Here is a 26,789-nt window from a genome sequence, read left to right on the forward strand (position 1 = left end):
GTTAATCAGTTTCTATAACGAGCAGCTCGTTAATCAGTTTCTATAACGAGAAACATTTTAATTATTAAATATATAATGTTTCTTATTATTTTAACCTGATGCTTTTCACACTTTAACGTTCATGTTATTGAGATATTTTCCTGCTATTTTAGACACCGAATGATTCTCTTATTGACAACCGATCACTGAGTCTTGATTCTAGAGCAACATATTGATACTGATTGATTGATACTGTATTGATATGATGTGAGACGAGGCTCCAGCTGTTCTATTATTTAACCACTGAGTCATTAGATCCACATTACTGATGATTATTAATCAATATATATCGAGTTATTTGTGATTTCTGAATATCAGTCGTATCATAAAACTTTGATCAGTTTGTTGTTACACGACGACTTTTAAACGGTTTTATACAACAAACAGCTGCTGTAACGAGACTCACGATGATTCAATACTTTGGTTTAATAATGGTTGATGGGGGGGGGGTCAGATCGTTTCTCTTCCAGACAGACACAGTAAAGTTCAGACATGTTTTATCTGCAGCAGGTTGGACTGATGCAGCTCGTCGTGTTCTAACCCTAAACCAGACAGGAAGTCCACGTTAGTCCAGTATTAAAATCCTCACATTGGATTTAATATTATTGATTTCTTAAAGTTCTTTTATTGGTTTTTCAAATCACTGAAATCACTTTTTTAATTTTCCCGCTTGTTTTTATTGATGCTTTAATGTGAAGCACTTTATGCATTGTGCTATAAATAAAGTTTATTATTATTATTAATAATAATATAAAGTTTATTATTATTATTAATAATAATATAAATAAAGTTTATTATTATCATTATTATTATTAATAAGTACAGTTTGATGAATGAATGAATCAGTGAACATCATCAGACAGATTCTCCTCTAATCAGACAAACATTCAGCAGTTAATTAGTTTTTACTTCATTTATTGGAAGATGACACAGTTAATTACACTTAACTATCATTTCATCAGCAGTTAACAGTGAATAATCAATCATCAAACAGTTAACTATTAGTTATTAATCAATAAACTATCCGTTAATGATCATATTATCAGATAGATCATCAGGTCTGAAACACGTTGATTAATAAAGATTCACAGTTTTTATCAAACCGATAATTATTTTAATATAATAATAAAGTAATAAGTGATAATAATTCACAATAAGGGTCTGGAACCACACTTCTCTCAATTAATCTCACAATTAAACATCAAACGGTTTATTCATTTTCAGCCGTCAGTAAACTTTTCGGCGATGCCGTCGTAACCATGGAAACCACACTTGCTGCCGGCGACTCTGCAGCCGAAGGTCAGAGCGTCCTGTAGACTTCCACCTGTCGACAGAAACATTATTCATTTATTTATTAAAGTAAATAAACTACAGAAGAGTTTAGAGAGTCAGAGCCGACAGGATGAAGAAGACTCTGATCTTCATCAACAGAATGAAGAAGACTCTGATCTTCATCCTGATTTAATTATGATCGTCAGTCTGAGCAACATGGATCACAAGCGGATCATACAGGCCAGGAGGTGATCTGTGCTACATATCGAACCTGAAACATTACATTTTAATTTGTTATTACAATAAATGTTGAGTTATTACATTTTTAACAGAACAGTTGCCACTGAACTCATCTTGTCTTTAGTTATTATACAATCTGCAGTAAGTTATGATGTTTTGCACTCACCATGATTGGCAGATTATTACATCATCAGTTTGAAAGTTGGACAGTTGTGAAGTCTCACCATTGGCCAGTTTGTAGATGACAGCAGCGTTAAAAGTGTCTCCGGCTCCGAGAGTATCGACCAGAGTTTCAGGAGGAAAAGCGTCCGAGTGGACGACCGAACCGTCGGGTCCCAAAGCGTCGGCTCCTTTTTCTGCCCAGGCACAGATCAGGACGGCCCTGCAGACACAGATCACAGCTTCATTACCTACATGATGTCTATCATAAACCAGCCAGTGAAGCAGGTCTCACTACAAACAGCTCTGCATCTAAACAGGCTGAAATAGGAGGAGTGGTGCAACAAGGACCACAAAGCAGAAACCTGATCAATAACACCCAATACTACTCAACCTCAGACCAGCACTGATCAATAACACCCAATACTGCTCAACCCCAGACCAGCACTGATCAATAACACCCAATACTGCTCAACCTCAGACCAGCACTGATCAATAACACCCAATACTGCTCAACCTCAGACCAGCACTGATCAATAACACCCAATACTGCTCAACCTCAGACCAGCACTGATCAATAACACCCAATACTGCTCAACCTCACACCAGTACTGATCAATAACACCCAATACTGCTCAACCTCACACCAGTACTGATCAATAACACCCAATACTGCTCAACCTCAGACCAGCACTGATCAATAACACCCAATACTGCTCAACCTCACACCAGTACTGATCAATAACACCCAATACTGCTCAACCTCACACCAGTACTGATCAATAACACCCAATACTGCTCAACCTCAGACCAGCACTGATCAATAATACCCAATACTGCTCAACCTCAGACCAGCACTGATCAATAACACCCAATACTGCTCAACCTCAGACCAGCACTGATCAATAACCACTTATCAGTGTCGACCAAATTATTGAACTAACTCTGACTCTAAACCAGGAATTTGAACTGTCAGAGATACAAAGCAGAGACAGATCCCGACCAATCACAGTCAACCGTAGAGACAGATCCCGACCAATCACAGTCAACCGTAGAGACAGATCCCGACCAATCACAGTCAACCGCAGAGACAGATCCCGACCAATCACAGTCAGCCGTAGAGACAGATCCCGACCAATCACAGTCAACCGCAGAGACAGATCCCGACCAATCACAGTCAGGCGTAGAGACAGATCCCGACCAATCACAGTCAGCCGTAGAGACAGATCCCGACCAATCACAGTCAGGCGTAGAGACAGATCCCGACCAATCACAGTCAGCCGTAGAGACAGATCCCGACCAATCACAGTCAGCCGTAGAGACAGATCCCGACCAATCACAGTCAGCCGTAGAGACAGATCCCGACCAATCACAGTCAGCCGTAGAGACAGATCCCGACCAATCACAGTCAACCGTAGAGACAGATCCCGACCAATCACAGTCAACCGTAGAGTTCATTGTTACTTTCGACCCCAACAGTGAGGACAAAAGTAACACAACGTTATAGACTTTAATTGTTTATATTATTCTTGTTTTTATTAAAACATGTTGTTATTGACGTTGTCCGTCATCTTAATAAAGTTCCGTTTCCGATGTTTAATTCCATCAAACGTTTTACGACAGTATGAACAGTGAAACTTTTAAAAGATTTTAAAAGAAAATTTAACAGTATAGCAGCATAAAAACAGCACATTTAATTTCCTGTATTACTGAGATAAATTCTCCTTTTGTATTCATTGTCACAGTTGTGACAGATGTAGTACTCTGCACCCTCAGCACATGCCTCGCACCAGTGCAGACAAAAGAAACACTGCGCCCACTAACACTCCCCCAGGCGATGTGCCCCCCCCCCCACATACACACACACTGACCCCACAAAACACTCCTCATCCTCGTCCTGCAGACTGTAGCTGCAGTCTGCTGTAACACACATTAGACAAACAGCTGTTCAATCATCCCAACAATGACTCCTGACAGTTAAACCTGACTGACTTTTACACTGCTGCTGCCTGGAGGTTTGGGCTCTATTTCTGTATAAACATGATCAGATTTCCATTCAAGTCCTAAAACTAGATAAAGAGACATCAGTTAAACAAATGAGACAAAAACTTTACACTTGTTCATTTATCTATTGAGGAAAATCCAATGTTACATATTTGTGTAAGTATGTGAACCTCTAGATTTATCAAAACATTTGAAGGGGAAATTAGAGTCGGGTGTTTCAATCAATGGGATGACAATCCAGTGTGAGTCTGGGAGGCCCTGCCTTATTTAAAGAAGAGAAATCTGGGTCTTCACTATTAAAGTCTGAGCTTCACAACACAGGTTTGTGGAAGTGTGTCATGGCTCAAACAAAAACAGTTGTTGATGCTCACCAGGCTAGAAAGGATCACAAAACCATTTCTGAAGAGTTTAGACTCCACCAGTCGACTGTCAGGCAGATCGTGTCCAACAGCACTGTTACCCTCCGCAGGAGTGGCTGAACAACAACAATCACACCAAGAACAAGCATGTAATACTCCTAAACACACAAGTCATTCTACCAAAGAACAGTTAAAGCAGAAGGAAGTTAATGTTTTGGAACGGCCGAGTCAAAGTCCTGACCTTAATCCTGTAGAAATACTGTGGAAGGACCTGAAGCATGTAGTTCATGGTGAGAAGCCCACCAGCATCCCTGAGCTGAGACTGTTCTGTGAGGACGAACGGGCTAAAACTCCTCCAAGCTGATGAGCAGAGCTGATAAACAGTTACTGGAAACGTTTGGTTGAAGTTATTGCTGTAAAAGGGGGTCACACCAGTTACTGAAAGCAAGGCTTCACATACTTTATCCCCCACAAATATGTTAGATTGGATCAGTTTCCTCAATAAATAAATGAAAAACTTTATTTTTTTGACTCATTTGTTTAATTGGGTTCACTTTATCTAGTTTTAGGACTTGTGTTTTACGTCGTATTTATGCAGATATATAACTTTAAAGCTGTATATTGAAAAACTGTGACATGGCAAACTTCAGGATGTGTTTAAGTACTAAATAATCTGTCAGATGATCATGACTATCACACATGAAACAAACAGAACCTGTCATTCAAAAACATATAGCCTACCGCCTGAGTGAATTTACTGTGGTTGAAAACAGCTTTTTGGGTAAAACTCCACGACAGTTTGATGTATCCACAGGGTTTTTCAAAGTTCTGGGGTCCGTTTCACAAAGCAGGTTCAACAAACTCTGAGTCTAATCCTGAACTCTGAGTTGATCTACTCTGAGATAAGAAACTCTGAGTTTCCGGTTCCAGAACAGCTGATTTGAGTCAGTTTATTCAACTCGGAGTAGTTTCACCTGGAGTTAAGCGCGTGCACCACAACTATAAAAAGCCAGCATCAATGGAGCCCCGATTCAACGAGTCACCATGGCAACAGGGAAGAGGAGGGCTGCGTTTTTCACCCCACTAGAACTAGACATCTTAATGCGATAATACGGCAAGTTTGAACATGTTTTCAAAAAGAAGTGCAACACCGCTGCAGCTGCAAAAGAGAGGGAGACGGCGTGGGAGAACATCGCTGCTCGGGTCAATGCGTAAGTTTAAATGTAGTCCTTTGTAATCACAATAATATTACAGAGGAAAACTGCTTGATTGGTCGCCTATTAATTTATTTTATTTAGGTCCAATCCCGCGAGGGAGAAGCGCACTTAGCAGCAGTTTAGGATGAAATATAAAAACATTGTTCAAACAGGTGAGACCTCGGCATAATCTCATGGGGGAACCTCATTTTGATCATGTTTTACATTGTAAAGTAAATATTAAGTGGCTGTTTGACTGAGCAGTTGTTTTATCCCCAACATAATGCTGGTTTCACACACATAAATGTCTTCTCATCTACATCATGTTCTGTTAAATAATTAAGCCTATTTAAACTAACACAGACTTCTACTCAGCCAACAGAAAGAAGGCAGATGTCCGTAAAACGGGTGGTGGTCCAGCACCGCCACCTCTAACGGAGGCAGAGGAGCTGGCCCTAAGCCAGACTATAGGAAGGCCAGTGGCTGGCCCCGACACTGTACAAAAAACTTCCGTTTGCAAAGAAACGCAGCGCAACATACAATATCTGCTGGGATGTGAGAGCATGACTACGATCGGTAATGTTGCAAATGTAAGGACGGATTAGGTTGTGTATGTAGATGATGGACTGTGACGTGAAACGGTATCTCTCAAAAAGATAATTGTCTGGAAATGCTAGAACATCTATGCGCGGTCTGATAACCATCTCTCAACGAATATTTAATTCTCTGCGCAGTAATGCTGCACCTTCATCCACGAGATCGTTATCAAAAGGACATGCCATGTTAGTGAAAGATGTTACTGTGCCTAATGGACTTCTAATATACTGACTCTGATTGTTTTAATGATTGTTTTAAATGACAGACGGCAGAACCAGGCTACGCCAAAACTCGCCTGCTGACTGAATGAATGAGGAAATCAAATGGAGTGTGTGGCTCTGAAAGAGGGCGGAGACTGAGAGAAACTCGAGGTTCATTGAGAAAAACCTGGTCCCAACCAGGTTAGGTTCATAGAGTCTGTTACTACGGTAACTGACCGAGAGCCTAAGTTACCCCTCTCTCTGAAACAAGCTAGAGTTATCCCTCTTTCTCTGGTTTGAGTTACCTCCCTTTTTGAAACGGAAAACTCAGAGTTTCCCTCATTTCAGGGTTAACAGACTCTGAGTTTTCACTAAACCTGCTTTGTGAAACGGACCCCTGGTGCAAAGGAGATGCCCCCACTGGCTGTGCCCCTAACTATACAGAGTTTATAGTCCCATCAACAGAATTAGAGTCTTTTCATAAGTCTGGAGATCAAATGTTGTACATCTATGTCAAATTTAAAGGTGGGGGCTTTTCTAGGGGGTCCGCTTGTGCCATTTTAGCATCCCAAACCCAAGATCCATATCAGATATCAAGTTACATCACTTCTGATACATATGCAGAGTTTTGTTTCTTTTTGTTTTCTCAAAAATGCTAAAAGTAATTAGGAAGTGCAGAAATGTGACACCCAAACCTAAATGTGATACTAATTGAAATATTAGTTTTACTGCATCAACAAGGCCTCAAACATGTGTTGGTAAAATTAAAATTGACTTCCTGTCTGGTGAAAAAATTTGAAAAAATATGTATTATGGCCAGGATGATGTGAGCAATAAAATAATCCCAATGAATTTTATGAACATTTGTATCTCAACATAGCCCTGCGTTTGGAGGCGCTTTAGCCCACGAGCCAGTTCTGATGTGTGTGCAAGTCCATCATAAATGCAATGGCATACTGTAATAATAATAATAATAATAATGATGATAATAATATTAATAATAATAATAATAATAATAACGATAATAATATTAATAATAATAATAATAATGATAATAATAATGATAATAATAATAATAATATTAATAATAATAATAATAATGATAATAATAATAATAATAATGATAATAATAATAATAATAATAATGATAATGATAATAATAATAATAATAATAATAATAATGATAATAATAATAATAATAATAATAATGATAATAATAATGATAATAATAATAATAATAATAATGATAATAATAATAATAATGATAATGATAATAATAATAATAATAATAATAATGATAATAATAATAATAATAATAATAATGATAATAATAATGATAATAATAATAATAATAATAATGATAATAATAATAATAATGATAATAATAATGATAATAATAATGATAATAATAATAATAATGATAATAATAATAATAATAATGATAATAATAATGATAATAATAATAATGATAATAATAATAATAATAATAATAATAATGATGATAATAATATTAATAATAATAATAATAATGATAATGATAATGATAATAATAATAATAATAATGATAATAATAATAATAATAATGATAATAATAATAATAATAATAATAATAATAATAATAATAATAATAATAATAATATTAATAATAATAATAATAACGATAATAATAATAATAATGATAATAATAATAATAATCTTTAGAAAAACTTTCAGTGCTGGGGACCTTTCCTGCTCAGGCCTTAATAATGAAAAAGGGAAATGTCACATTTGGTAAAAAATTTTAAAAGATATAATTTTGACTCAGAAAACTTTTTTATGTGCAATTTATATTCTTCCAACAGAATCTCCATATTTCACTGAGGAGATTTTCGCCACCATAGAAGAAGAGATCAGTCATTTCTGGGCTCAGAAGTTTGTGTTGATCACTGGACATTTATAAGCTGGAACTGGTGAGGAGCTAGACTTTACCAGTACTGAAGGTGACAGTTACATCACTGTACTGGATCACTGGGTCTGTACGGTGTACTAACCCTAACCCTGAACACAAGAACAAGTCCTGCAGGTCAGCAGAGTGCTGGGTCTGTACGGTGTACTAACCCCAACCCTGAACACGAGAACAAGTCCTGCAGGTCAGCAGAGTGCTGGGTCTGTACGGTGTACTAACCCTAACCCTGAACACAAGAACAAGTCCTGCAGGTCAGCAGAGTGCTGGGTCTGTACGGTGTACTAACCCCAACCCTGAACACGAGAACAAGTCCTGCAGGTCAGCAGAGTGCTGGGTCTGTACGGTGTACTAACCCTAACCCTGAACACAAACAAGTCCTGCAGGTCAGCAGAGTGCTGGGTCTGTACAGTGTACTAACCCTAACCCTGAACACAAACAAGTCCTGCAGGTCAGCAGAGTGCTGGGTCTGTACGGTGTACTAACCCTAACCCTGAACACGAGAACAAGTCCTGCAGGTCAGCAGAGTGCTGGGTCTGTACGGTGTACTAACCCTAACCCTGAACACGAGAACAAGTCCTGCAGGTCAGCAGAGTGCTGGGTCTGTACGGTGTACTAACCCTAACCCTGAACACGAGAACAAGTCCTGCAGGTCAGCAGAGTGCTGGGTCTGTACGGTGTACTAACCCTAACCCTGAACACAAACAAGTCCTGCAGGTCAGCAGAGTGCTGGGTCTGTACAGTGTACTAACCCTAACCCTGAACACAAACAAGTCCTGCAGGTCAGCAGAGTGCTGGGTCTGTACGGTGTACTAACCCTAACCCTGAACACGAGAACAAGTCCTGCAGGTCAGCAGAGTGCTGGGTCTGTACGGTGTACTAACCCTAACCCTGAACACGAGAACAAGTCCTGCAGGTCAGCAGAGTGCTGGGTCTGAACGGTGTCGATGGGAGGCTGGAACGTCCTCTGGATGTTATACATATTGTTCAAACCTTGGCAGCAGCGTTGTTGATTATGCTACAGCAGATTTAGACCAAATCTCTTCTAGAACATTCATGACAAAAGAACAAACACATATAAGTGAAAAGTTAAGTTAGAACCAGAACCGTTTGGACCTCCTGATTACTGAGTAAGACCTGGAAAAAAAGTTAAGTAGAAACCTCAAAACTAAATGAGATGCTTAAACACACAAGTAATAAATTCAGATTGACCACTGATTGATACTACTGATCGGTACTACTGATCGGTACTACTGATCGGTACTAATGATCGGTACTAATGATCGGTACTACTGATCGGTACTAATGATCGGTACTACTGATCGGTACTACTGATCGGTACTAATGATCGGTACTAATGATCGGTACTAATGATCGATACTACTGATTGATACTACTGATCGGTACTACTGATCGGTACTACTGATCGATACTACTGATTGTCAGTTATTTGACAGGCATCTGATTTGTCTTAGAAGAAATAAAAACATCTTGGGTTCTGCAGCACCAGGATGGATCAAACGGGTCAGAAGAGACGTGTTTGGGTCTCTGTTTCATGTCTGAGCAGAATTTGACTGTGACTACACCCAACCTGGCTGTTGACCTTTGACCTCCACTCACCCCTGTTTGACCCGGCCGTAGAGTCCTTTCAGAGCGGTTTGAGCCGACTGGAAGCCGAAGTGACGAGCCACATCTTTACTGATGAACACCTGAGACGAAACACCAGACGACAGATCAGACTGAAACAACTCTACGACGCTCTGATGTTCATCTGAGAGACTCTTACCACGTCACCGTGAGCAAACAGCTGATACAGCGCCTCCCTGGTCTTCTCTATCTCCACAGAGATGGTGATCTTCTGTTGCTGTGGCAACGTGCTGTTATAGAGCTCCACCCTCTGGATCATCTTCACCTGCTCCTCAGCATTTCGCCCCTACAGGGTTAAAAACACTCTGCAGTACTGTGTCATACTGGTTTAGATGGACTGACATGACCTTGTGTCTCCCTGACCTGCTGCCTCTCTCCCAGTGAGTGAGTGTGAGTGTGTGAGTGTGAGAGTGTGTCAGTGTGTGTGTGAGAGTGTGTGTGAGTGTGTGTGTTTGAGTGTGTGTGAGTGTGTGAGTGTCAGTGTGAGTGTGTGAGTGTGTGTGTGTGTGAGTGTGTGAATGTGTGTGTGTGTGTGTGAGAGTGTGAGTGTGTGTGTGTGAGAGTGTGAGAGTGTGTGTGAGTGTGTGTGAGTGAGTGTGTGTGTGTGAGAGTGTGAGAGTGTGAGTGTGTGTGTGTGTGTGTGAGTGAGTGTGTGAGAGTGAGAGTGTGAGTGTGTGAGTGTGAGTGTGTGTGTGAGAGTGTGTGTGTGTGTGTGTGAGTGTGTGTGAGAGTGAGTGTGTGAGTGTGTGTGAGTGTGAGTGTGAGTGTGAGTGTGTGTGTGTGTGTGAGTGTGTGTGTGAGTGTGAGTGTGTGTGTGTGTGTGTGTGTGTGTGTGAGTGTGTGTGAGTGTGAGTGTGTGAGTGAGTGTGAGTGTGAGTGTGTGTGTGTGTGAGAGTGAGTGTGTGAGTGTGTGAGTGAGTGTGTGAGTGTGTGTGAGTGTGTGTGTGTGTGTGAGTGAGTGTGAGTGTGTGAGTGTGAGTGTGTGTGTGTGAGTGTGTGTGTGTGAGAGAGTGAGTGTGTGTGTGTGTGTGTGTGTGTGTGTGTGTGAGAGTGTGAGTGTGTGAGTGTGAGTGTGTGTGTGTCAGTGTGTGTGTGACAGGTGTGCTTGAGCCAAACCATCTCTATACTCAGCCTCTATCATTTACATTCTGCCAGATCAACACATTTTGTTTTCTATAAGGTCTTCACAATAAAAGCCTTCAATTAGTTTGTCAGTGGGAAACTTTTAATATGAAGCAGCAACAGGAAATGTTTTCATCAGCAGTAACTTAACATGGCTCCAGAATGGCTGAAAGCGATCAGGAAATGGTCAAATAAAGCAGATATCTGAAAGAACAAGTAGGGACGCGGGAGAGAAACTAAACTTCAAACCACGAAGATTCAATTAGAAGCAACAAAAGAACCGAGAGCTTAAAACACAAAGACTTTTGAAAACATCTTTCTCTCTGGTCTTTGGGTTGTCGGCTGTGTTACTGGCAGCATTTTTGCTGATCTCAAGCTGGATACTTTTGCTATATTCTTCATTACTGTAGATAATTACCTGCTGTACATTTAAACTTACTCCTAGTGCTTTCCTTCTTTTAGCAACTTTCTTGCTAATCCCGCAGTTGATTACACACTATTCAGATCTGCCTGCTACTTTAGCTTAGCAGTTTAGCTTAGCAGCTAGCAATGGTTTCCCTCTCCCCCTCTCACTCTCCTGCTCTCTCTTGCTCAGTGTTTCTTATGTTTAGCTGTTCCTCTGCATCCTATAGTGATAATGGTAAATATAATAAATATAGTTTATTTGCAGTGTTGAAGGCAAGGCTCAGTGAATTGGAAGCACGGATTTGCACCATTGCCCAGCTATCTGTACAAGCTTCCCAGGACTGTATTCCTTTCCCCCTACCTTCAACACAAACACTTTGTTTCTATTATACCTGTGTGCTTGTGTTCACCTGCTCCACCACAGGTACCAGGTTACTCAGGATAGTCTGGTTTAACTCCGGTTAGACTGATTAGTTTAGATGGATTTCTGAGGTTAGTCTGTTTTACCTCCCAATGGATCCACTTGAACTGACGAAGGTCAACTTTGGAAAAATCGTTTGCCGTGGCGTCAGGAAGGTTCCTGCAGACAGGAAGTGACATCAGCGTTTATGTTTCTCATCATTCATCCTTCATCTCTAAATCTTAATCCCTCCTTCCTCTATTCCTTCATCCTCTATACCAGAGGTCCCCAACCTTTTTTCCGGTTTAATGTCAGACAGTATTTTCACGGACCGGCCTTTGAGGTGCAGCAGATAAAGACAACAAACTAAAATAATACGACCGGCATAAAAACTGGTATTTTCTAAATATAATAATAAACCTGAATCCACTGTGTACTCGTATGCAACTTTATTAGCAGCATCCTTGTAACATTGCACCAACAACATAACATGAGTAACATCCTCTCTGCCCCCTAACACTCTCCGGTCGCTATGGTAATGTTTAAACATGCCTTCAAAATAAGATACACCACAAAAAGAAATATAAAGTGCCTGAAAAATACAAGTCGACATAACGCTGAATCAGTGGGAGCCCTGAGAGACGGTCCCATCCGGGCCCTCGATGGGACCGTCTGTTATGGAGAGAATCCCCGTCATTTTTCAAAATAAAACATCGTTCAGACTTCGATAATAAATAAAATGTAAATAATGTCAGTTATTTATTCTTTCTGTGCGGCCCGTTACCAAACGACCTACGGACCGGTACCGGTCCACGGCCCGGGGGTTGGGGACCACTGGTCTATACCATCATCCTTCATCCCTCAGGGTAAAACCTGATCAGCACCTCCTTCTGGTAAACAGCTTCCTGTTAGACATGTGTAGTCTAATGACATCACTGTGACATCATCAAAAGCTGAGAATGACCGAGGACCAGTTCACCAGTTGGTAAGTCAGTGGGATAGCCCTTTAATTGGTACACTTGGAAATATCTGAGTGTTTCATGGAGGGATGTGTTTCTTCACAACAATCACTGAACACATCTCAAGAATGACAACAAGTTTGAATCAGATCCATGTGTGTTTGTGTGATTGTTAATGAGGTGGAAAAGGAGTCGTTTACAGTTTGTCATGTGACACAAACAGGATGTCACTTCCTCCTCTGAAGATTTTCAGTTTAACCATCGACCCATCAGACTGAATTGTGAGGATAAAATCATGTGTTTTGATCTGAAAGGTTGTTTTTATATATATATATATATATATATATAAAAGCTTATATATATTAAAAAATAAAACACCTCATTAAAGTCAAACAGTCACCATGAAAAACTGTAAAACTGATTTTAATTTAACTGTGAAGACTTCACTTCCAAAATCATCAACAGAAAAATAATGAAACTATTCCTTCAGTGTCTCCTGGAGACATTTGTAAAAAAAAAAAAAAAAGTGCAGCTGCTTCAATATCTGTGAGAAGACATTTAACCAAGCCTGTTATCTTTAAAACACCTGCACAGCTGTTAGTTTGATTTGATCATTTTGGAAGAGAGATTCTTACAGGCTGCAGATTAAAACAGTTTGATTAGTGTACATGTTTGATCATCTTTCATATTAAACATCATTTTAATTAGAGCTGAATTAACCCTGAACCCACTGCAGAGGCTCCACAACCCAACCCCTGGTCCGGGGTGCAGACACCCTCTCTATGTTTAAGAGTAGGCTTCAAACTTTCCTTTTTGATAAAGCTTATAGTTAGGGCCGACCAGGCTCGCCTTGGATCAGCCCTTAGTTATGCTGCTATAGGCCTAGACTGCTGGGGGACTTCCCATGATGCACTGAGCTCCTCTCTCCTCCTCCTCCTCTCCATCTGTATGCATTCATGTAACATCAATGCATGTCACTAACTTTGCTTTTTCCACAGAGTTTTTGTGCTTTCTTGTCTTGTAGGTGACCGCTACCACCATTATTATTAGTTATATTTTTATTATTATTATTGTTGTTGTTATTGTTATTGTTATTGTTATTATACTTCTCTTTGTCTCCCCCCTCCCTCCTTCTTTCTCTCTCAACCCAACCAGTCAAGGCGGATGGCGCCACCTAGAGTCCGGTTCTGCTGGAGGTTTCTTCCCATTAAAGGGGAGTTTGGTCTAGACCTGCTCTATGTGAAAAGAGTCCTCAGATAACTTCTGTTGGGATTTGGCACTAACTGAAAATGACTAAAATTGACTTTATTTGACCTTAACCCTAACTCACCGCAGAGTTAGGGTTAACCCAACCTCTAACGCTACATGAAGCGACGAGTTTGAGATGAAGCAAAGCTGACAAACTGAGATCTGCTAAACTGTAAAGGAACAGTCCAAAGTTTTACTGCCTGACTCATAGTTCACATCCTGTTTCTCCTGCTGACGGTTCAACAAGAAACGTTCAAACAGATACTGCTAACTGGTAAGCTAGGCTAACAGTTTCCACCCACTTCAAGTCTTTATGCTAAGCTAGGCTAACAGTTTCCACCTGCTTCAAGTCTTTATGCTAAGCTAGGCTAACAGTTTCCACCCGCTTCAAGTCTTTATGCTAAGCTAGGCTAACAGTTTCCACCCGCTTCAAGTCTTTATGCTAAGCTAGGCTAACAGTTTCCACCCGCTTCAAGTCTTTATGCTAAGCTAGGCTAACAGTTTCCACCCGCTTCAAGTCTTTATGCTAAGCTAGGCTAACAGTTTCCACCCACTTCAAGTCTTTATGCTAAGCTAGGCTAACAGTTTCCATCTGCTTCAAGTCTTTATGCTTGTGAGCCCTGTGACCCCACAGTGACCTGATGACTCGCTCTGCAGTGGGCCATGTGACCAGCTGTTATTAGACCAGGATCAGCATTCACAAAGTGCCTCAGAGTGTTTGTTTATGTACGTGCAGCACCAGACGGGTGGAGCTACATCACATGACTGACTCAAGTGTAGCTACTCAATCACTATCTGTTGTTTTAATTGTGTTGTGTATGATAGTACACAGCCTATTAAAATGACCTGGTACCTTGGGATCATCAAAACAACATTTAATCTATGATATGTATCATCAACATTAAACTGTTAAAGTATTTTACAGAGAAATTCCACTGCTGCAGCAATCGGACCATAATCAGCTGCTGTCAGTCTAAACAAACTTATTAACATTTTATTCCAGAAATAAGCAGATTCAAATAAAACTAAATTATAGTTATTATAATTATCTCCTGTACAAATATTTATTTACTTTAAATTCATGTAGGCTATATGGAGGTAAAAGTTTGTTATCTATATGTGAATGTCTTTGTGTACAAATTGCATTTTTAAATATTGTATAAAAAATATATTTTGTAATGCACAAATAAATAAAGTAAAACATAAATCAAAGCTAGGAGAGGAGCAGAAATGGACATTATGTCAGAGCTTCACATCTAAACAGACCAGAAGCTTCATGTCACACATGTTGTCTGAGTTCATAACAAGAGTTAAATAATTACATCATGTTCATATTGTAGCTATTTGTAATATTTGGTTATTGAATGTTTTCTGTCTGTTTGGCTGATAAAAGTTCATCAACACATCTGAATTAGTTCAGGATCAGACTGCTGAAACCAAAAAAATGAAAATAAAATGTTGTTGACCCAACAGCTGAGCCGATCACCTGCTTGATGATGTGACAGCAGGTGTTTCAGGTCCCTCAGCCTGAGGTGAGCAGCTGTGGCTGCCTGGATCTCCTGAGGTTATCACTGATCCGGCTGCATTGTGCACAAGCCTGTTGATCATTATATTATTATATGTATATGCACAGTTTATATTAGTTATTAGTGTAACGGAACGTAGTTGATCCATGATCCGTGCGGGTCGCCCCCCGCGGTTCGGCACGCATGTGATGCGCAAATTAACCACAAAATTTAATGTCTCATTTTAGACAAAGTAAACAAACTGCTGTGAGTACAAGTCCTGGACAGACAGCGGTTGGCTAACTGGGATTTTGAAGAGCAACGACCAAACCGGCATCTAACGGGTCCGTTGTGACATCTGCAGGTATGTTTACATGATGTTGAATGTGCTGCAGCTAATTAGCATCTAGCTGCTAACTGGCGTTAGCATTTGATGGCTGCAGGACAAAATGTGTGTTCATGTTTATAAGTTATCTGGTTTTGATGATGTGGACACAGACTGTTGTTTCATTCACTACCATGTTTAAAAAGGAGGGTATCAGGGCTCATGTTGCAGTTTAATTTAACAACTTGGCTGATCCGAGAAAAATGATGATTGTTGACTCAAATCTGAGATACGATCCGTGATACGATACAAGCCATTTATATTATTATTATTTTTATTTCTGAACCTATTTAAATATATTTTTAAACCATATAAACAGTTTTTAATCAAATTTCCAAATAACATATGGTGAAGAGTTCTTAATGTGTGGATGATTGATGGACTGACAGTCCAGGTTTACGGGATCTTCCATCCTCTAAACCTGCCTTCCTGGACTAGGGTTACCCTAACCCTATCTCCTCAGAGTGAGCTCTGCACTTATTGACAACATATTAATTAACTACTTAGATAACAGTATTAGTGCAGGATTATTGATGACTGATATTTCTGATCATCAAACCAGGATTCATAAAATACTCCATCAGAGATCATAAAACATCGTCAGTTTTCCAGAAAGAATACGGAGTCATTGATAAATGACATTGGGATGAATAATTATTGATTAATATCAACAAGATGTTGAATCAAACATTCTCAGCTACTTTTAAACAAATGTGATTAAAAGGACAAAAACAAATTACTCCATAAATGTGAAACCTTGTTGACTGATGAATTAAACAGATTCTCTATTATAAAGAACAAATTATAGAAGAAATTCGTTATGAATCCCACTCCTCTAAATCTGGAAACTTATGAGAAGTTCATAAATAATTTGACTCAGTAATTAAGAAAAGTCATCATGGAAACTTATCAATCAGTTAAATAGAGAAAAAGCTCCAGTTGGAGCGTCTGAGATGTTGGGAATGATGGGATTCCTCTGAACCGCAGGAGACGGCTGATGGTTCAATAAAGGTTTTATAAATGTAGGATTTAGACTCTGATATAATTACAGGTAAATTTATCTGTTAAAGAAATAAACAGTATTATGAAGTTAAAGGATTCTGCTGAGCGACTCGATGGAATCAGACATAACTTGATCAAATAAATTATTAATTCAGTTATTGATCCTCTTACCCATATCTTCTCCTATGAACAGGGTTATGATCTCATAGTTGATAAAGTTATACCTCTTTATAAATCAGGTGATCATGATACTTTCACTAATGATCGTCCAATCTCTATATTACCTCGTTTATACAAGACTCTCAAAGATCATCCTGTTCAAACATCAACATGTCGCTGTTACAGCTGGTCAACAAGATTTCTTCTATTATCTTCTCCGAAGCGTTTGACACAGTTAAACACAATATTCTTATTAACAAGTTTAACAGACATGGATTACAGGATGTTGCAGTCAGTTATTTAAACGATGGAGAACGGTTGCATCTCAGATAGATTAAATCACTTTGTGGAGTCCCTCAAGGTTCTGTCCCTGGTCTACAAGGTTCTGTCCCTGGTCCACAAGGTTCTGTCCCTGGTCCTCAAGGCTCTGTCCCTGGTCCACAAGGTTCTGTCCCTGGTCTACAAGGTTCTGTCCCTGGTCCACAAGGTTCTGTCCCTGGTCCTCAAGGTTCTGTCCCTGGTCCACAAGGTTCTGTCCCTGGTCCACAAGGTTCTGTCCCGAGTCCACTTCTGTTCTTGATTTATATTAATGATGCTGATGATACTGATCTCATGATGATTTTAAAGATCTAATCCAGCTTGCAGACGATGGGATGTCCTTCATCTCTAAACGGTTTCAGATGAACAAACTCTCGATGTAGAAAAATCTAATTTAATGATATTTTGCAATAAAAACAAAAAATATCTAAAAGATGACGCTAAAATATTCATCAATGATTCAGAAATGTTTCCCGTTTACTAAACTCTTGTGAGTTACTGTAGATGAAAGACTAACTTAGAAAGAACTTATTGATCATGTTTGTAAAAGATCAATGAAAATGATTATTTTATATTGAGGAAAGTTTGTTCTTCTTATTTAACTCTGTATTATAGATTGATCATATATCAATTATTGTGACATTATTCAGGCTGCAACTCTACTAGCCGAGAGCCATCTGCACCTTTGTTTATTCTGTAAATACTCCTCTGTATGTTTATGTTTATGTTTATGTTCATATATCACAGATATAAACCTTCCAGATATGTTTCAGTGACCTGATTGTCGTCCGTGTTTGATCAGATTTGGAGGTCAGGGTTAGGGTTAGGGGTCAGGGTTAGGGGTCAGGGTTAGGGGTTAGGGTTAGGTTCAGGGTTAGGGTCAGGGTCAGGGTTAGGTTCAGGGTTAGGGGTCAGGGTTAGGGGTTAGGGGTCAGGGTCAGGGTTAGGTTCAGGGTTAGGGTCAGGGTCAGGGTTAGGGGTCAGGGTTGGGGTCAGGGTTAGGTTCAGGGTTAGGGGTCAGGGTTAGGGGTTAGGGGTCAGGGTTAGGGGTCAGGGGTCAGGGTCAGGGTTAGGTTCAGGGTTAGGGGTCAGGGTCAGGGTTAGGTTCAGGGTTAGGGTCAGGGTTAGGGGTTAGGGGTTAGGGATCAGGGTCAGGGTTAGGGGTCAGGGTTAGGGGTCAGGGGTCAGGGTCAGGGTTAGGTTCAGGGTCAGGGTCAGGGTTAGGTTCAGGGTCAGGGTCAGGGTTAGGGGTCAGGGTTAGGGGTCAGGGTTAGGTTCAGGGTTAGGGGTCAGGGTCAGGGTTAGGGGTTAGGGGTCAGGGTCAGGGTTAGGGGTTAGGGGTCAGGTTTAGGGGTCAGGGGTCAGGGTCAGGGTTAGGTTCAGGGTTAGGGTCAGGGTCAGGGTTAGGTTCAGGGTTAGGGGTCAGGGTCAGGGTTAGGGGTCAGGGTCAGGGTTAGGGGTCAGGGTTAGGGGTCAGGGTCAGGGTTAGGTTCAGGGTTAGGGTCAGGGTCAGGGTTAGGTTCAGGGTTAGGGGTCAGGGTTAGGTTCAGGGTTAGGGTCAGGGTCAGGGTTATGTTCAGGGTTAGGGTCAGGGTCAGGGTTATGTTCAGGGTTAGGGTCAGGGTCAGGGTTAGGTTCAGGGTTAGGGGTTAGGGTTAGGGGTTAGGGTTAGGGTTAGGGTCAGGGTCAGGGGTTAGGTTCAGGGTTAGGGTCAGGGTCAGGGGTTAGGGGTTAGGGGTTCGGGTTAGGGGTCAGGGTCAGGGTTAGGTTCAGGGTTAGGGTCAGGGTCAGGGTTAGGGTCAGGGTCAGGGTTAGGGTTAGGTCTTCATCTCTGGAATTCACTGAATACAACTGTGAAGTCGTCGTTTTCTTTAATAACATTTAAAACACATTTTAAAAAATATCTTTTATTTAAATAGAGTTTAGTGTGACTGGTTGTTTTACAGCTCGTTCACATTTAAAGTGTCTGATGTTTTGTTGTTTTATGACTGTATGTTTTGAGCCCTCTGGGCTTCCGTCCGTCCTCTCCTGAACATTTTAATATAATTTTACTGTGAAATATTTTTATTATAACTTTTATAAAGTTGCACCTCTAATATTAGTGTATCTAATTTTGTTATTGATAATTGTAAACTGTGTTGCCGTTAGAGATCGAGGTAATTGATCCCTTAAATGTGATGCTGCAGATTGACCGATCACACCCGTCTCCATGGTAACAAACACTCATTGATAAAAAGGCATTTTGTGAATGTTGGGTGACCCCCGCCTGGCCATCGGTTCGTCTTACGTGTCTGAGAGAACGACTGTTCGAGAGCCGCTGGACGGACAAACCACACAACACGCACACGGAGTTTGACCTTTGACCTGCCAAACCACCGCCGAGATATCAACCGCACGCCGCGAGAAGTCGTCCACAATGAAACTGAAAGAGACAGGAAACAGTTTTATCTGTTGTCCAAAGTAAAACCACAGACAGAGACGAAGAAAACCCGTGCAACAGTCGGGGGCGGAGCCATCATCTCTGTGATGGCGAGGATCCTGAAACAGAGACAGTTAGTGACGCATGCACACACACACACCTTCTCACCTGTTCACATCTGTTCACACCTGTTCATGTGCAGGATGGTGCGGCTTCCTGTGCTGATGTTGATGATGATCACAGAAGCTGGAAGGATGCACTGAGCATGCTCAGTAACCAGAGACACGTCGATGTGGAACTTCCGAAAATCCTCCAAAATATAACTACAGACAGGAAACTGTTTTACATCTGGTCTGTCCTTCAAAATAAAACTAAAGACAGGAAACTGTTTTACATCTGGTCTGTCCTTCAAAATAAAACTAAAGACAGGAAACTTTTACATCTGGTCTGTCCTTCAAAATAAAACTAAAGACAGGAAACTGTTTTACATCCGGTCTGTCCTTCAAAATAAAACTAAAGACAGGAGACTGTTTTACATCTGGTCTGTCCTTCAAAATAAAACTAAAGACAGGAAACTGTTTTACATCTGGTCTGTCCTTCAAAATAAAACTAAAGACAGGAAACTGTCTTACATCTGGTCTGTCCTTCAAAATAAAACTAAAGACAGGAGACTGTTTTACATCTGGTCTGTCCTTCAAAATAAAACTAAAGACAGGAGACTGTTTTACATCTGGTCTGTCCTTCAAAATAAAACTAAAGACAGGAGACTGTTTTACATCTGGTCTGTCCTTCAAAATAAAACTAAAGACAGGAGACTGTTTTACATCTGGTCTGTCCTTCAAAATAAAACTAAAGACAGGAGACTGTTTTACATCTGGTCTGTCCTTCAAAATAAAACTAATGACAGGAGACTGTTTTACATCTGGTCTGTCCTTCAAAATAAAACTAAAGACAGGAGACTGTTTTACATCTGGTCTGTCCTTCAAAATAAAACTAATGACAGGAGACTGTTTTACATCTGGTCTGTCCTTCAAAATAAAACTAAAGACAGGAAACTGTCCTCACCTGAGCTCTGAACTGATCCAAGAGAGGATGAAGATGAAGAAGGAGAGGATGATGATGATGAAGGAGAGGATGAAGATGAAGAAGGAGAGGATGATGATGATGAAGGAGAGGATGAAGATGAAGAAGGAGAGGATGAAGATGAAGAAGGAGAGGATGATGATGATGAAGGAGAGGATGAAGATGAAGAAGGAGAGGATGATGATGATGAAGGAGAGGATGAAGATGAAGAAGGAGAGGATGATGATGGAGAGGATAAAGATGAAGAAGGAGAGGATGAAGATGAAGAAGGAGAGGATGATGATGATGAAAGAGAGGATGATGAAGGAGATGATGATGAAGGATTATGTGTGTATTCAGCAATAAATCAATAAACAGTTAATGTTGAACATCATGAGTCAGGGTTATGGGGTCAGGGGTAAGGGGTTAGGGGTTATGGGGTCAGGGGTCAGGGGTTATGGGGTCAGGGGTCAGGGGTTATGGGTTATGGGGTCAGGGGTTATGGGGCAGTTCGGGGTTATGAGTTCGTGTTAAATGAATAAACTGAACTGAAGTTAAAAACTTTTACTTCTGTTTCAAATAATTAAAGATCAATAAAATCAGAAGTTGATCTTATTTTAGGAAAATCAGTCATCTACATGAAAGACTGTTTTATTCACATTTATTATTAAATTGTATTAAATAAAATTAAGAATAAATAAGTTAGAACATTTATGTTTGTCTATCGCCCAGTTTGCTACACAAGGTTTTATTGTTAGTGCAGGAAGTGGAATATACATTATATACAGTATATATATGTGTGTATATATATATATATATATATATATATATATATATAACAGATATATATATATATATAATAACTTATAGTTATAGTCAGTTATTATATATATATATAACAGATATATATATATAATAACTTATAGTTATAGTCAGTTATTATACATTATAAATTTGTATTTGAAGCATATAAACAAATTATTTTTGTTTCTGTCACTTTACATTTGTTCTTGGGGCGTTGTTGTAGTTGTTGTTGTTGTTGTTGTTGTTATGCAGCTGCTCTTTCCCACCATGGCTAATTGTTAATTAATTGATTTAATGTATAATTTGATAGCTCATCAGGCTGTTTGTGTTCTCTGTGTGGTCAGGTCTGTTCTGGTCTGTTCAGGTCTGTTCTGGTCTGTTCGGGTCTGTTCTGGTCTGTTCGGGTCTGTTCGGGTCTGTTCTGGTCTGTTCGGGTCTATTCGGGTCTGTTCTGGTCTGTTCTGGTCTGTTCGGGTCTGTTCTGGTCTGTTCTGGTCTGTTCGGGTCTATTCGGGTCTGTTCTGGTCTGTTATGGTCTGTTCGGGTCTGTTCTGGTCTGTTCGGGTCTGTTCTGGTCTGTTCTGGTCTGTTCTGGTCTATTCGGGTCTGTTCTGATCTGTTCGGGTCTGTTCGGGTCTGTTCTGGTCTGTTCGGGTCTGTTCTGGTCTGTTCTGGTCTGGTCGGGTCTGTTCGGGTCTGTTCTGGTCTGGTCGGGTCTGTTCGGGTCTGTTCGGGTCTGTTCTGGTCTGTTCTGGTCTGTTCGGGTCTGTTCGGGTCTGTTCTGGTCTGGTCGGGTCTATTCGGGTCTGTTCTGGTCTGTTCTGGTCTGGTCAGGTCTATTCGGGTCTGTTCGGGTCTGTTCGGGTCTGTTCTGGTCTGGTCGGGTCTATTCGGGTCTGTTCTGGTCTGTTCTGGTCTGTTCTGGTCTATTCGGGTCTGTTCGGGTCTGTTCTGGTCTGGTCGGGTCTATTCGGGTCTGTTCTGGTCTGTTCGGGTCTGTTCTGGTCTGTTCTGGTCTGTTCGGGTCTGTTCGGGTCTGTTCTGGTCTGTTCGGGTCTGTTCTGGTCTGTTTGGGTCTGTTCGGGTCGGGTCTGTTCGGGTCTGTTTGGGTCTGTTCTGGTCTGTTCGGGTCGGGTCGGGTCGGGTCGGGTCTGTTCGGGTCTGTTCTGGTCTGTTCGGGTCGGGTCTCGCTCTGCTTGGGTTCCTCTTGGATCAGGTCTCTCTTTTATGAAAGTTAATTTATGCGTGTCGGGTTCGGTTCGGGTTTCCGTGTGTCGGATTCGGGTTCAGCGTGTCTGGTGGATTCAGACCGACTGCGGGTTCGGGTTCGGGTTCGGATCAGGAAGTCTATCATGGAAAGGCCACACCCCTTCACTGCAACGCTGTTCCCTGATTGGTTAGCTGAACTAATATATGTGTAAAAAGCAGCAGGTTACCATGGAAACAGCATCACTGCAAAATTATGAAATCACTAGAACACCTGGTTGTGATCAATCTATAATCAATACTGTATCATCAGATCCGATCGGCCAGTGTGTGATCAATCTATAATCAATACAGATCCGATCGGCCGGTGTGTGATCAATCTATAATCAATACTGTATCATCAGATCCGATCGGCCGGTGTGTGTCAGTGGATTCAACAGGACTTCATGAAATATATTGATTATAATCTCTGACATCATGAGAAGAGACACAATATAACCATGTTTGCTTTTAATGTGACTCTTTCATTTTAAATTATTTCACTTTTATTATTTACATTTATAGTGTTTAGTGACTAATTGATCGACTGAGGTAAGTATTAGAAATCAATCAATCACTGATATTGGTGGCTTGTTTCCATCTTATGTTCGTGTTTTACTGGGACTGGATCATACTGGATAATAATAATAATAAAATGTACATGATACATTTGAACCTGGTCAGTCTGAACAGACATGGTTATTGATAAATGTATTGATGAATGTATTGATAAGTACTCACTTGGCCACAGGTCCAGCAGTCAGCGACCCCATGAAGGCGCAGGGCGCTCCGAGCAGCGACAGCACCGTGCAGGAGTTTGAAGCGTTCCCGCCTCGCTGCCAACGCTGCGACAAACACCTGCATGTACGGAGAGACGACAGGGACAAAACTGTGAGTTTGTAACTGTGAACATCAAAACAACTGTCAGGTTGTCAGAACAGTTCTGTATTCTGGAAAAGAACAAGAACTGTGACAAAGTCAGGATGAAAACTATAGGTAATCAGTGGAAATCAATAGAACATAATAACATTTTGATCAGATTTATCTGATAGAAGTGATATTAATCATTTAGTGAGAGACAATTTTCACAAACACTGTTTGATGGCATTAGCTTGTGTGCTAACCTGCAACTGGTGTTAGCATTAGTCTGTGTGCTAACCTGCAGTTGGTGTTAGCATTAGTCTGTGTGCTAACCTGAAGTTGGTGTTAGCATTAGTCTGTGTGCTAACCTGCAGTTGGTGTTAGCATTAGTCTGTGTGCTAACCTGCTGTTAGTGTTAGCATTAGTCTGTGTGCTAACCTGCAGTTGGTGTTAGCATTAGTCTGTGTGCTAACCTGAAGTTGGTGTTAGCATTAGTCTGTGTGCTAACCTGCAGTTGGTATTAGCATTAGTCTGTGTGCTAACCTGCAGTTGGTGTTAGCATTAGTCTGTGTGCTAACCTGCTGTTGGTGTTAGCATTATCATGTATGCTAACCTGCTGTTGGTGTTAGCATTAGCTTGTGTGCTAACCTGCAGCTGGTGTTAGCATTATCATGTATGCTAACCCACAGCTGATGTTAGCATTAGTCTGTGTGCTAACCTGCTGTTGGTGTTAGCATTAACATGTATGCTAACCTGCTGTTGGTGTTAGCATTATCATGTATGCTAACCTGCTGTTGGTGTTAGCATTAGCCTGTGTGCTAACCTGCTGTTGGTCTTAGCATTAGCTTGTGTGCTAACCTGCTGTCAGTGTCTTCTTCTGGGTATTTGTCGACCACGTTGATGATGTCAAGACACACAAGACCCACACACAAGATCTTCTTTCTCTGTTCCTCCATGTTGATCCGCACACACTGATGGTCTGTATTCAGTCTGTGACAAATGGCTGCACTCTGGACTTTGAAACACAAATGTCTTGTTATCTCATCTGTGAGCTGAGAGTTAATTTACAACAATAAGACACCACTTCCTGTCAGTGTCAGTATAAAATAAAAGCCTTTTTAATGGCCTATATGGACAGTAGCTGGCTTTTCTTAGGCCTAGGGCGCCACCAGCTGGAGGGGCGCTGAAGAGGAGGAGGAAATATTTTGTAATTAGTTTCACACTCCTGATTTACTGTTAAAAGTCTGTCACACTGACATCCTGCACTGACATGAAAAACAGTTCCTGCTGATACTGACAGGAGACTACAGGCAGACTGTAGATTACTGACTGGTAGAATGACCATTTGGCTGCATGATGCAGTAAAAAGAGATGCCAAGACGATGGTAAGGTATACAAAACCAAAAGGTGCTTATTCACCAACCAACAAAAAACAACTATAGCAGCTCATGCATGGCAGCATTGCAGATAAGGGGACCTGATCAGCAACACAGACTAATGGAAACTGATGCCTTCTATACTGTATCACTGGTCCACTAGATTGGATGCTTCCAGTGACAGGTGTCCTCAAAAGTATTATCACATGGCTAATTACCATAGATAATATATATAGAATGTAATTTAACACATAATATTTACAATGACCTACTTACTGCTATTTACCCCTGAATAAACACACAAACATAATTACAATAAACATATATGTACACTAAACTACCAAACCCCTCACTGTCCCATCCTATCACTCTGTCCCTCCTGGAACATTTATGTTGGTGTTTGTAGCCTGGGGGACTCTTTTGGCCAAACACCAAGTAGGAGACAGAAGATATAACAGGTAAGTGTTTATGCAAACAATATAAACACAGTTCACCAAAGCAATGCACTAGCACACACCTTTATAGCATGATATTAAACCACAAAGATATGGATGCACAAAACTCAACAGAACTTCATTAGGGCCCGAAGACCCTCTTGCATCTGTTCTGTTTCTTTCTTTCTCTCTTCTTTCTTTTATAGGATACAGCAGAAAGGCCTATATACTTACAACAGATTATATACAAACTTTGTATGAAGTTTGGTGTTATTATCATTTATTTTACAATAATTATAGGTCTTATATGTATAATTCAGTAGTGGGGATGACCTATGAGGGGAAGGAAAAATGGAGTGAGAGTGACAGTTTAGTGATAAAGTGCTGCAGAAAAATAAAATCAAAACTAAAATTTGTAGCTCTGTACTGCAGTTTTTCATTTATTAGGACCCGAGCACCTAGCGGTTCACTCACACTCTCCATTCACATATATGAGTATCAGTTACTTATTGTCTCTACACACCTGACAGCAGCGTTCAATGCTTAATGTTTTCTGAAGGAGTACATGTGTTCACAAATGAAAAATTTTGGAGCATCAAAGAAATTCAGGAGCACAATGGAAAGTGTTCAAGTAACAGTTTATTAAAGAAAACAAACATTACATACATATTTAAACTGTTTGTGTGTGTGTGTGTATAAATCAATATGTTGTCTTTAGGGCAAAAATCATAATCACGATTATTTTTCCTCAATATTGAGATCACATTTATTTAACATTAGTTTTTGACTCATTTTTGCTGATTGGTTATGGTGATAAAGCACATATAGGACACTATTATACCTGCAATCATATATTGCACTAATGGTCAAGAAAGACAATATATGGGGGAAGAACTCAGGAAGAGTCTTTGGGCTCAGCATTATGACTTTAATGAACCTGCCAAGTGGGTGGAGCAGCAGTGTTTTTGTCTTTTTGAGTTTATTATACAGACAGAATTAATGTGTAGGATTTAACTTTTGGTCCACAGTATGAAGCGTAGGGTGACTATAATGTACTTAATATGCTGGTTGCCAACCGCTGTTGGGTTAGAGTGGTACATCCTGTCAGCCGACGGATTTCCTATCTGTGCAGCCGAACACAGCAACTCCTCCACGGACTGTTTCACCATGATGGTCCCGGTGTTTCTTCCGCAGGCTTCATTTCACTTAACTGACTGACAGACCCGCTGGTTCTTCCCACTTTAACCTGAATAACAAACCGGGCTCGGTGGTCCGGTTGGATCCAAACAGAGAGCCGGGGCTAGCTGAGAGCCGAGCGGAGGCTAACTGGTTATGCTTCCTTCCGGTCATGCTGCAGCTAACGCTCCGTTAGCCTTATTAGTCATTTCAACTTTAAATCCCTCTAGCATTTCATAAAGTCTTATGGTTGT

The 26,789-nt window shown here is 40.6% G+C and overlaps 1 protein-coding gene across 4 annotated transcripts; it reads right to left on the reverse strand.

Moving 5' to 3' along the window:
• Positions 1-953: 953 nt before the first annotated feature.
• khk (ketohexokinase) lies at positions 954-25,091 on the reverse strand. Of its 4 annotated transcripts, none has more exons than XM_042410204.1 (9): positions 24,408-25,091; positions 23,430-23,546; positions 19,766-19,900; positions 19,446-19,580; positions 11,690-11,762; positions 9,795-9,941; positions 9,629-9,717; positions 1,776-1,933; positions 954-1,363 (listed from the first exon to the last, which is right to left on the reverse strand). In XM_042410204.1, the coding sequence occupies exons 1-9, from the start codon at positions 24,503-24,505 to the stop codon at positions 1,260-1,262; spliced, it is 1,056 nt and encodes a 351-aa protein (XP_042266138.1). In that variant the 5' UTR covers positions 24,506-25,091; the 3' UTR covers positions 954-1,259. The 4 variants fall into 4 exon arrangements, with proteins under 4 accessions (XP_042266138.1, XP_042266135.1, XP_042266136.1 ...); XM_042410201.1 differs by lacking the exon at positions 19,446-19,580 and adding an exon at positions 20,643-20,654 and having other exon boundaries at positions 24,408-25,086; XM_042410202.1 differs by lacking the exon at positions 19,446-19,580 and having other exon boundaries at positions 24,408-25,083.
• Between the last annotated feature and the right edge of the window lie 1,698 nt (positions 25,092-26,789).

The sequence above is a fragment of the Thunnus maccoyii genome, chromosome 4 (assembly GCF_910596095.1).
Source record: "Thunnus maccoyii chromosome 4, fThuMac1.1, whole genome shotgun sequence".
Taxonomy (NCBI): Eukaryota; Metazoa; Chordata; class Actinopteri; order Scombriformes; family Scombridae; genus Thunnus; species Thunnus maccoyii.